Source organism: Hyperolius riggenbachi, chromosome 5 (assembly GCF_040937935.1).
Source record: "Hyperolius riggenbachi isolate aHypRig1 chromosome 5, aHypRig1.pri, whole genome shotgun sequence".
NCBI lineage: Eukaryota > Metazoa > Chordata > Amphibia > Anura > Hyperoliidae > Hyperolius > Hyperolius riggenbachi.
In genome coordinates, this window is record NC_090650.1 from 15,440,386 (window position 1) to 15,453,206 (window position 12,821).

Below are 12,821 nucleotides of genomic sequence, written 5' to 3' on the forward strand. Positions count from 1 at the left end.
AAAGTGTTTTATAGTTGGAATTTCTTATCAGTGCACTGTACATACACATGTCTATCTCATCATGTCACATGTCAGTTGGGGTATCCTTTAAGCAATACCAGTTGCCTGGCTGTCCTGCTGATCCTCTGCCTCTAATACTGTTAGCCATAGCCCCTGAACAAGCATGCAGTAGATCAGGTGTTTCTGACACTATTGTCAGATCTGATAACATGAGCTGCATGCTTGTTTCCGGTGTGATTCAGACACTACCGCAGCCAAATAGACCAACAGGACTGCCAGTCAACTAGTGTTGTTTACAAGGGGAAAAAATATGGCAGCCTCCATATACCTATCACTTCAGGTGTCCTTTAAAAAAAATAATAAAAAAGGACATATAATGTACTCTGCTGTCTCGTCTATTTGTACACCATTGAAAAAAATATATAGTATATGACGTGGGGAAGAGAGACATTTTGGAGGGAGACTCTCTCTCTGCTCTGCGCCATTTTTTTAAAAAAAAGAGAAAAACCTGTATATAATTTGGGGGTGGAGAGACTGTTTCTGCTGGTTCTTCTTTCTGTGCAGGATTTCAAAAATAACAAACAAAAGAAACTGCTGTCTCCTCTCTCTGCGTTCTGCAGGGAGGGATTTCAGAAGGCGCTCTCTGAGATCCAATCACTAAATCACCCCCAGAGTCCAACTAAAGAGTCAGAGCTTTCTGTCATGCTGCCCCTACCCTGTGGAATGCCTTGCTAAACTTAATCAAGAGAGCTCCAACTCTGGACACATTTAAATCCTATCTGAAAAGCCACCTGTTTAGTCTGGCATTTATGATCACATTTCCTTGTATACATCACTATGTACTGATCTGAGACAAGCTGCACTTTGGCTCCTACGGGAGAAAAGCGCTTTACAAATGTTTCTGTTGTTGATTCGCCTCTGAGTCTAATTCTTACGTTTTAGTTTTGTCGGTGAGATGGAGTTGCCTGCGCAGGTTACCTGGCTGTACATTATTTATAGCTGTCATTACACAGCAGCCAGTGTCACGTTGGTAACCTGTATAACCAGTGTCTGGTGTGTACACAAACACATCCACCAAACTAGAGACTTTTTTTTCTGCTCTGTGTTTAATAAATAAAAAAAAACAACAAGTAACTAAAAGTAACAATTGCCAACCGGTCTGTGCATGAGATGGCAACAATGTGTCTGTTCATGTCTCAAGTGCAGGTTACTGACAATGGCTTCTGGGTAAATTCAGTCATAGGTGATTGTCTCTCAGATGTATACGTTTTTGTCCACGTTGTCTTATTCCTCATAGCGACATGGCTGCTCCAAACCCTACATGATACCATTATCATGTATTACAATTATGTAAGTTCATTTCCGGAAAGACGCTGTGCAGCAGCAGTAATCCCAAAATGCCAGTGATCGTGGCAGTGAGAACACTGTCATAGGAATACATGGGCTAGGCGTTTAAATAAAAACCGCTAGTGGTTTGCGGTGAGCAGGAATCGCGCGATTCTCGCTCAGATGTGAATGGGGCCTTAAAGGGAAACTCCGACCAAGAATTGAACTTTATCCCAATCAGTAGCTGATACCCCCTTTTACATGAGAAATCTATTCCTTTTCACAAATAGACCATCAGGGGGCGCTGTATGACTGATATTGTGGTGAAACCCCTCCCACAGGAAACTGTGAGGACCATGGTCCTGGCAGTTTCCTGTCTGTGAACCTTGTTGCATTGTGGTAAATAGCTGTTCACAGCTGTTTCCAACTGCCAAAAAAGCAAGCAGCAGCTACATCACCTGCCAACAGTAAAAATGTCACCATGTAATAAATGTCAATGTAAATCAGGGAGAGGAAAGTTTTTACAATGAGCAAACACTGACTAAATCATTTATACATAATTATTGTAAAAATGAAGCACTTTTTTTATTACATTATTTTCCCTGGAGTTCCTCTTTAAGGGTTCTTTTACCCTAGGTCAGTTGCTGTCAATTATAACGGAAAGGACAACTGATGTGCAGTACAAGGTCCATACTTCCCTATGGCCTTTTTCACACTATATGCTAAAAAACTGAAGCTTTTTCACACTGCACTGCTATGAAGAAAAAAAAAAGTGTAAAAGGGCCATTACTATTAATCAGTGGTGCCCATTTAGGTGTTACAATTACCATTCAGTACTGTCTGAAGGGGACCAGCAATTCTTTATAAGAATGCCATAAAGCACAGTCTGCTGAGAGTAGCTCATTGGTGTGCCCCTCAAGCAAGTATCACCCTAGGCATCTGCCTGGTTTGTCTATTTTTAAAACTGCCATGTGCAGTGATGGATTAAGATGTATTGGGGCCCTGGGCAAGGTAGTAGATTTGGTACCACCCCCTATGGTCCCTTTGGTAACCTGAAGTGAACAAGGGTCAGAGAATGTGACAGGTGGGCCACTTGACACACACTAAGCCCCAAGCACCTGCCTGGGTTGCCTGGTGGATGATCCTGCTCTGCCCCTGTGTTCTTATGTCAGCCTTTGTATATTTCTCATGGGAGTTGCGGAACATTTAGACTCAGATATTGATCTGTTTTCCCTTTCTTGCGTCTTCCAGAAAGAGCTCTTGGAGCTGGGCTGGAATCACACCGGCAACACCAAATCCGACATCGAGAAGAACCTGAACTGCTGCGGCTTCCACAGCCCCGTCCAGAGCAACGACACCTGCACAGCGGTGAGTATTGCCGTAACCAGGACCGGTGCTGCCAGAGTGGCAAACTAGGCAATAGCCCAGGGCCCCAACCTCCATAGGGGGTCCCGCAAGTCAGGGAATGTGCAGGTCCCATTCAGTGCTGCATAAATGTGTAAGGGGTCGCATATTCACCTTTGCCTTAATTTACCTAAAACCTCCCCTGCCTATAATGTAACGCCAGCAGCTACAGCATGGATTCTAATGAGAACTCTTCTGAGCAGGCCTGTATGTGTTCTCTGTGTCAGCAATGACTGCTGTGACCTTGCTGCTGCAACACTGGAGAAGTCTTCCCTCTAGTGGTCACACTTATCACTGCATTGCATTAAAAAATGCTTCAGTGCTAAACATATCGTAAATTTGCCCTCATCCATATAAAAAAAATAAAAAAAATAACGCTAGCAATGTATTCATTCAGGGTGAATAAAGGAGATATTTTTTTATTTTTGTATAAAAGTGAGTTGGCAATAGTTAACAATAACATTTTATTATTATTATTATTATATAATTATATCCATTATTATTATTATTATTATTATTATTATTATTATTATTATTATTATTATATTTGTATTTTTATAGCAGTGACATCTCTTGCAGCACATTACAGAGTACATAGTCATGTCACTGACTGTCCTCAGCAGAGCTCACAATCTAATCCTACCACAGTCATAGGCTAATGTCCTACCATATTATTATTATGTATTTATATAGCACTGACTTCTTCTGCAGCACATTACAGAGTACATAGTCATGTCACTGACTGTCCTCAGAGGAGCTCACACTCTAATCCCTACCATAGTCATAGTCTAATGTCCTACCATATTATTATTACTGTTATCATCTTCATCATCATCATCATTTATTTATATAGAGTAAATAACTGTCACTGACTGTCTCCTTGAGAAAGGGTTAAATAAATAGGAATAAAATATAACTGCAACTGTAATATATTGTAACTTACTTATAGGGACATACTGCATATCTGTCCTAAATTTCCGAGCTCCAATTTTTTTTAAGTACTTTAACCACTTGAGGACCCACCCTTTACCCCCCCTTAAGGACCAGCGCTGGTTTGAGTGATCTGTGCTGGGTGGGCTCTGCAGCCCCCAGCACAGATCAGGGTGCAGGCAGGGAGATCAGATTGCCCCCCTTTTTTCCCCCCTATGGGGATGATGTGCTGGGGGGGTCTGATCTCTCCTGCCTGCTGTGGGTGGCGGGGGGGCACCTCAAAGCCCCCCTCTGCGGCGAAATTCCCCCCTCCCTCTCCTACCTGCTCCCCCCCCCCTGAGATCCGGGCTGCACAGGACGCTATCCGTCCTGTGCAGCCAGTGACAGGACGTCCCCTGTCACATGGCGGCGATCCCCGGCCGCTGATTGGCCGGGGATCGCCGATCTGCCTTACGGCGCTGCTGCGCAGCAGCGCCGTACAAATGTAAACAAAGCGGATTATTTCCGCTTGTGTTTACATCTAGCCTGCGAGCCGCCATCGGCGGCCCGCAGGCTATTCACGGAGCCCCCCGCCGTGATTTGACAGGAAGCAGCCGCTCGTACGAGCGGCTGCTTCCTGATTAATTAGGCTGCAGCTGGCGACGCAGTACTGCGTCGCTGGTCCTGCAGCTGCCACTTTGCCGACGCACGTTATGAGTGTGCGGTCGGCAAGTGGTTAATTCAGCTCAGCACTGGACTTCTATGAGAGTCAATGTTGCTTTACCGAATCTCCATACACCTGTCTAATTTGTGTTATTTTAAATAAAGAGCAATCTGGGAGGCCAGGTGTATTTTGTACTGGCGTCGGCATTCTCAGAAACGAACATTCCGCAGAGCTGCACCTGACAGGACTAAAGATGTTGCCACATGTGGTAAAGATTTTACAATGGGCAAACACTGACGAAATCCTTTATTATTGAATATTGTAAAAAAAATATTTTCACTACAGGTCCTCTTTTTAAGGTATTTTAAATCACTCCCTGCAAAAGTTAATCACAATGCACACAAGCAGCAGACGCTCTCACTAATGATGGGCTGTAGGAAGCGATGTCAGTGTAGATGGTCAGGAAAGGGGTGGATGGCGGCCGGGGCCTCAGTCCAGCCAGATAAGTGATGTTTCCTCCCCAGACATCCTGCCTCATAATGGGAGGGAAGCCGTACTCCGTGACAATAACATCCTCTGCCAGTTCTCCTGCACACAGGGTTGCCACCTCATCCCTTTAAATACCGGCACATCTAAGTTATACAGGTTCTGGGGCTTCTCACACATAATTAGTGCCTAAACTACATCTAACTAGCCACAAGGCATGTATAATTCCGCTTTCCTGCTGGCTGATGATGTGACCCTCCCTCCTCCCCCCCTCCTTGCTGATCTTGTGACCCTCCTCCTGGCTGATCTTGTGACCCTCCTCCTTGCTGATCTTGTGACCCTCCTCCTGGCTGATCTTGTGACCATCCTCCTGGCTGGTCACCTGACTCTTCCAGCTGCCTGATCACCTGACTCTTCCAGCTGCCTGATCACCTGACTCTTCCAGCGGCCTGATCACCTGACTCTTCCAGCTGCCTGATCACCTGACTCTTCCAGCGGCCTGATCACCTGACTCTTCCAGCGGCCTGATCACCTGACTCTTCCAGCTGCCTGATCACCTGACTCTTCCAGCTGCCTGATCACCTGACTCTTCCAGCTGCCTGATCACCTGACTCTTCCAGCTGCCTGATCACCTGACTCTTCCAGCTGCCTGATCACCTGACTCTTCCCCCTGGCTGATCACCTGACTCTTCCCCCTGGCTGATCACCTGACTCTTCCCCCTGGCTGATCACCTGACTCTTCCCCCTGGCTGATCACCTGACTCTTCCCCCTGGCTGATCACCTGACTCTTCCCCCTGGCTGATCACCTGACTCTTCCCCCTGCCTGATCACCTGACTCTTCCCCCTGCCTGATCACCTGACTCTTCCCCCTGCCTGATCACCTGACTCTTCCCCCTGCCTGATCACCTGACTCTTCCCCCTGCCTGATCACCTGACTCTTCCCCCTGCCTGATCACCTGACTCTTCCCCTTGCCTGATCACCTGACTCTTCCCCCTGCCTGATCACCTGACTCTTCCCCCTGCCTGATCACCTGACTCTTCCCCCTGCCTGATCACCTGACTCTTCCCCCTGCCTGATCACCTGACTCTTCCCCCTGCCTGATCACCTGACTCTTCCCCCTGCCTGATCACCTGACTCTTCCCCCTGCCTGATCACCTGACTCTTCCCCCTGGCTGATCACCTGACTCTTCCCCCTGGCTGATCACCTGACTCTTCCCCCTGGCTGATCACCTGACTCTTCCCCCTGCCTGATCACCTGACTCTTCCCCCTGGCTGATCACCTGACTCTTCCCCCTGGCTGATCACCTGACTCTTCCAGCTGCCTGATCACCTGACTCTTCCCCCTGCCTGATCACCTGACTCTTCCCCCTGGCTGATCACCTGACTCTTCCAGCTGCCTGATCACCTGACTCTTCCAGCTGCCTGATCACCTGACTCTTCCAGCTGCCTGATCACCTGACTCTTCCCCCTGGCTGATCACCTGACTCTTCCAGCTGCCTGATCACCTGACTCTTCCAGCTGCCTGATCACCTGACTCTTCCCGCTGCCTGATCACCTGACTCTTCCCGCTGCCTGATCACCTGACTCTTCCCCCTGGCTGATCACCTGACTCTTCCCCCTGCCTGATCACCTGACTCTTCCCCCTGCCTGATCACCTGACTCTTTCCCCTGCCTGATCACCTGACTCTCCTGGCTGATCACCTGACTCTCCTGGCTGATCATGTTCCTCTTCTCCCACAGAAATGTGTTGCGTCTTCTGACTGCGTTTCCTGCGGTTCCATCATTGAGCCGCACGCAAAGGAAGTGCTGAGAGTGGTGGGCGGCATCGGCTTCTTCTTCAGCTTCACGGAGGTAAGTCCGTATTTAAAGTGAATGAAACTGTTTCTCAGGCCCGGGGCCCCCAGAGTGCCTTCAGCTGTGCAGTAGAATGGCAGACGGTCGCCGGTGATTCTAAAACGTGCTACATTAATAAAAGCGGATGGAGGTGGACCCACAGGAGCTGTTGTGAATCAAAATTCCTGGACTTGCACAATTTTTTGGGAACATTTCTGCTTAGTGTACCCCAGGTGGTTTTTAGGGGGAGGAAATGGTTCCATGGTTTTACAATCGCGCAGTAAGTTTCTTCATCGTGTATACTGTATTGCGCTCGGCCACAGAAGGACGCTGGGATAGCCTTTATTATATAGGATTTACTGCACTGGTTGGTAATTTGCTTAACTAGTCAGCAGTGTTTTTCCCATGCGGTAACAACCTCAGCGAATTGACATTTCCCTAAAATTCTGAAATCACCTGCTCGCCAATTAATTTTCTGCTTTATCGCATGCAGTAATGCTTTGTGAATTGAAGTCAACAGTATATTCTGATATTCTGATTCTATGACTTGAATGGCTTCAGGGAGTGAAGTCTATATTTTGGTGGGACTTTTTGTAAACATGGGATCTGTTTGACGTGTGAACCCGATAATGCTAGGAAGAAGGGAGTCCTTCAGTCCATCTCCATTTACTGCAGAGATTAATGGCAAGGTATATTTTAACTTGCGGATACATAAATGTGTAAGATGTGAATGATAAGCAGCTGAACACAGATCCTCGGATAGACAAATATGGGAGTGTTGGGATTGCTGCCAGTAAACCTATTAGTGAAAATGAATAATGATGACTCCAATTCTGTGCAACTAATTACTTTCACATCCAGATAAGAAGTTTCTGGGCTGCACTCAACAAAAATAGGGGACAGGTGCCAGGCTTGCTGGGACGGGCGGTGGGATAGTTTATGCAAATTTATGCTACTTGGAAATGGACCAATCAAAAGTAGTAGCTGTTACATTGGGTTGGCCCATTTAAATTGCATCAACAATTTGCATCAACTTGGAATTATTAGCGTTTCAGAGACCAGCCCTACAAGCTTGTACAGAACAACAACCTCAGCCAGTTTTGGAAATTCATAGCTGGCTACAACATAAAATAAAAATATACTATTTAATCACGTTAAATTAAAAATGTATTGTCTATCCATTTTAATTGATTTAGTACCGGCAGGCTCTGGTTACTTAAAGTGGAACTGTCGCGAAAATCTTAAAATTTAAAACCCATACAAATAAGAAGTACATTTCTTCCAGAGTAATATGAGCCATAAATTACTTTTCTCCTATATTGCTGTCACTTACAGTAAGTAATAGAAATCTGACATTACTGACAGATTTTTGGCTAGTCCATCTCTCCATAGGGGGATTCTCAGCATGGCCTTTATTCTTTATAAAGACGTTCCCTGAAAAATCTTTATACAAAGATGCAGGCCCGCCTCCCTGCTCACTGCACACTAGTTTGGCAGTTGGACGGAGCAATTGCCATTCACTAAGTGCTTTTAAAAATAAAGAAAACCCTGAGAACCCCCCATGAGTAGATGGGCTAGTCCAAAATCTGTCGGTAATGTCAGATTTCTACTACATAGTGTAAGTGACAGGAACGTAGGAGAAAAGTTAATTTATTGCTCGTTATACAAATAAGTACATTTCTTCCTGAGTAAGTGTTTTAAATTTTAAAGCTAATGTAACCCCATATTTAAATTAAAAAAAAGTCCGATACTCACCTAAGGAGAGGGAAGGCTCGGTCCAAAAGAGCCTTCTCTCTCCTCTCCCGGTGCCCTCGGTGCTGCGCTGGCTCCCCCGTTCGCATCCACCGATGCGGGGACTTCGGAAGTCTTCGGGAGCCAAGTCCTCCCGAAGATAGGCGACGCGCACACGAGTGCGTCATAGAGGGTGCTCGGGCGCAATGTAGAGCGGCCCGTCTTCGGGAGCACTCGGGCTCCCGAAGCATTTCCGAAGCCTCCCTTCGGCGGGGGAACAGCAGTATTTGACCGAAACGGTCGAATACCTCTACTGGGGAGCCAGCGCAATGACGAGGACCGGGAGAGGAGAGGGAAAGCTCTATGGGGCCCAGAGCCTCCCTCTCCTTAGGTGAGTATCTGACTTTTTTTATTTCATTCACTTTAAGATTTTCACGACAGTTCTTCTTTAAGGACCGGACGCTTTTTTACATTCTGCTGGTTTGTGATCACTGTGATTGGCTCACAGTGATCACCTGGTAAGGAGCTAATGAAACTGTCTTCATACCCATAGGAGGAAGCTCAGCAGAGATCATCTTGGGGCTGCGGAAAGCCGCGGTGTAGAATCTACACTGCACCAAAGATGGAGAACAGCAGATGCAGCGCAGATTCTCACTTCTGTGGTCCCAAGCCAGTTAATTCAAAGCCGAATTTTGCTTAATAAATTAGCACAAAAAAATTGCACATTATGAAGACTAAAGGGACTCCGAGCAGTGCAGAAACTATGGAAAGATGCATATCATTTTAAAGCTCTCTTTCTCCTCTTTCCAATGATATATAAATCGCCACCCTACGCCTTTTAGAGCGACGATTTAGGTGTCAACAGAAAGAGGAGAAAGAGAGCTTTAAAATGATATGCATCTTTCCATAGTTACATTGTATTACACAGGACGACACTTTCCCCAGTGTCAGCAGCTCCATTCAGCAGAAAAAGTCGCCTTGTGTAATACAAGTAACTATGGAAAGATGGATATCATTTTAAAGCTCTCTTTCTCCTCTTTCTGGCGACACCTAAATCGTTGCCCTACGCCTTTTAGTTTTCTTTATTTTCGCGATTGAAATTGCGGCCGCTGCAATTTCAATCGCGAAAATAGCGAAAACTAAAAGGCGTAGGGCGGTGGTTTACATATCATTGGAAAGAGGAGAAAGAGAGCTTTAAAATGATATGCATCTTTCCATAGTTTCTGCACTGCTCGGAGTCCCTTAAACTTGAATCTAGATTTTGCCTTCATAAAATGTTTAACTTTTACATTTTTTTATTTATGTATTTATTATTAATCTGTTCTAGATCCTCGGAGTTTGGCTGACTTACAGATACAGAAACCAGAAGGACCCGCGAGCCAATCCCAGCGCATTTCTCTGATGGACCGCTCCCTTTCTAAGACTGGGCGTCCCCTCTACCACTACTGAATTCTCTACAACCTCCTGATTGCTGTGGTTGTTTTTTTGTTTTTGTTTTATATGTTTGAAGGACTCGAGTTTAATCTAAACTTTTTTTGTTTTCTTTTAAAAAGAACTTTGAAACACCACTATTAATTTATGTTAACTGTTTGGAGGAACGCTAATGTGAGAGAGGGAGTGGCGGGGGAAGGGGGGAGCGAGGTAAAAGCATTATAAAGCCTATCGATTGTCTTCTGTTTCCATAGAAACACTACTGAAATTCAAATGTTGATTAAAAAGATAAAATACGAGAAAGTCGTATTATGCCACAGGAGGATGTATATTGTTTTATGCCTATACGTTTTATTGCGTTTAGCATGAAGAATTGTGTTTTTGAAGAAAAATATATGTATGTTTATTTTACTAGGAAAATTTGAAATATTCCAAATAAGCGTTTGCCATTTTGAAGCTCCGCCTGCTGGTAATTTTTGAAAAACAAAATTGTGAATTGGAAAAAGCCTTGACTTACTCTTGTTGTAAAGACGTTTTTAACATTACAAAATCTAAGGCTTATAAGTAGATACTGATGTATAAAGTTCCTGGTTAAGCCAGCAGGCGGACCTGTAAACAAATGTGACATTTTCATTTCAAATATTTCATATTTTCCAAATAAAAAAAATTGCTATACATTCCCTTTGATGAGGCAAATGTGACACTCCAGAACCGTGCTGCTTATAGGTTTTTTGTTTTTGTTTTTTGTAAGAAAAAAATGATTAATGCACTAACTTGATAGCAACATCATAAAATGGGTTTTGTGGTGTTTGTTTTTTTCTTTTTGTTTTTCTTTTCCATAACCATGATATTTTTTTTGCCTTATGTGGTTTAGAATGTTCTGAAGCATTTGTTGGAAGAAAAAACATTTCATTTTTTTTTAATGTTTAATTTTTAGAGAGCGGTGAGGAAGTAAGAAATATTAAAAAAAAAAATGTATGGAAAGAAAAAAAATAGTCTGGCAATTATTTTATCCGGTGGATAACGATAAACATTTTTGTCAAACTTGGTTAACAACAAATACTGTTGTAAAAACAGACGGGAAGTAATAACGAAAAGATATTAACATAAAAAATCATAACGTAATTTGACAATACAGCTTAACCCAACCCTACTGTCACACAGACCCGTCCCCTGGTGGTGCCTAAACCTAACCAACCATCGCCCCCCCTCCCCCGGTGTTGCCTAAAGCTATCCGCTGCCCGGGTGCTTCCTAACCACTCCCCCGGGTGGTAACCTTAACCACTCCCTCTGCAGAAACACCCTTTTACACATAGAAACGATAATATCTTTGATAACGTAAAATCTGTACATACAAATGAAATAATATGACAAAAACTAGAACATTGCAAGCTTCTAAAACGATAACCTACTTCAAAAACGGTAATGGTCCTATGTTGTTAACGATCTTTATTGCGGCGACAATTTTTCTGCTTTTTTTTCGCCGTATCACCGATAATTGCATCTATGGTGGCGCCTTTTTCGTCCACCCACAGCCGACGCCCATTTTTCCTGCTACAAAAAATATACTGCAGAGACAGGTACAATTCTCTCCATCTGAAGGCTGAGATTCTAGAGACTGATGTAATCCCACAGCGTATAGAGCAAAAATGTAAAAAAAGAAATGGCATAGAGAAAAACGAAATGGTGAACAACAACCAATCACATGTCCATTTTACTACAGTGAGTTCAAATTGTATTTTGTGCCTCAATACTGTATAATCTTGTTTGGGCTTTTTCTAGTGAAGTAGTTACTCACCAGTTCTAATCTATAAATAGGCTAAAATATAGTGGTACAGTCTGGCTATTTTATTTTTGATGGGAATGGCCCAATAGGATGCCCTTGTGGGGCTAAAACTTACCGAGAGTTGTGAGGAAAACCTATAGCCAGTAAGGTGAAAAGTTTGTGGAGGTTTAAATATGTCCCTAGTTGCAGTTACTGAGAACCTTGGCATTCGCCCGGGTTGCTTTGGAAATGTCTGTGCATTATACCCCATGCCCACTTGTCTCACTTTTCCTTGAGGTGTTGCCTCCCATTGCTGGTATATTTCTGGGCCAACTAGTCCAGGTTGACAGCCATAGCCGCAGTACATAGGAGTGATGTCATGTGCTACCCGTGTGCACAGGCCGTTGTTCAACCAGATGCTGGACGTCATTGTGAGTTCAATACTACGGAGTATGGATTATTAGTGCAGTCAGGATCGGATTTACTAATAGGCACTGTAGGCTAGTGCCTACAGGCGGGGCATGTGTGTAAGGCAGCTCACTGACCGCTCCAAGTGCTCCCCTTCTCTCCCTCCCTCCCTTTCCAGAGTGTGAGCAGTGCATATATGAAGAGACATCGGCACTGGGGAGGGGAGGCTAATTGTACTGGTTGGGGGGATGGGGAAAGGGGGACACATCTGGGGGGGGGGAGGCTGCTTAATGGAGCACATCAGAGGCATGGCTTGGGAAGGTGTGGCCTGTGTTAAGGGGTGGGGTTTAGGGCACCAGAGCTTATGTGTCTATAGCAGTGCTGGGCAAACTACGGCCCGCGGGCCGCATCTGGCCCGCGTGCGCTGCTCCTCCGGCCCACTGACAGGCGGCCGGATTCCCCTCCCTCCCTGCATAGTTGCAAGCGGGCACCAGGGGGTTTGAAACTCACCTTGCTCACCGATATCCAGTGTCTCGTCTCCATGGTAACAGGGCGTCACATGACGTCAGGACGTGCCATCGTGTTACACGTTGGCAGCCAGTGTGTATGCAGGACATCGGTGAGTGAGGCGAATTTCAAACCCCCGCGCAGGGACAGATCTAGACCAAGTTGCGCCTGGGGCAAGGTCAGGTTTTGGCGCCTAAACTGCCATTCCCCATCCAAGTTTTGCCGCCTTTTTAAGAATTCAACAAACTGCGCCTGGGGCAAGAGACCCGCTTGCCCCCCCTAGATCCGTCCCTGCCCCCACGGTGCCCTCTCGCATCTCTGCTGGGAGGGAGAGGGGTAGGAATTTAAGGAGGAA

The 12,821-nt window shown here is 45.2% G+C and overlaps 1 protein-coding gene across 1 annotated transcript in view; it reads left to right on the forward strand.

Annotated features, from left to right (window-relative positions):
• TSPAN13 (tetraspanin 13) overlaps positions 1–12,206 on the forward strand; it is a 67,707-nt gene extending 55,501 nt beyond the window's left edge. Inside the window, exons 4-6 of the mRNA XM_068235114.1 lie at positions 2,578–2,694; positions 6,532–6,642; positions 9,683–12,206. Of these exons, the coding sequence (XP_068091215.1) occupies positions 2,578–2,694; positions 6,532–6,642; positions 9,683–9,757 (303 nt within the window). The 3' untranslated portion in view covers positions 9,758–12,206. The remainder of the gene's footprint in view (positions 1–2,577; positions 2,695–6,531; positions 6,643–9,682) is intronic.
• Positions 12,207–12,821: the final 615 nt, after the last annotated feature.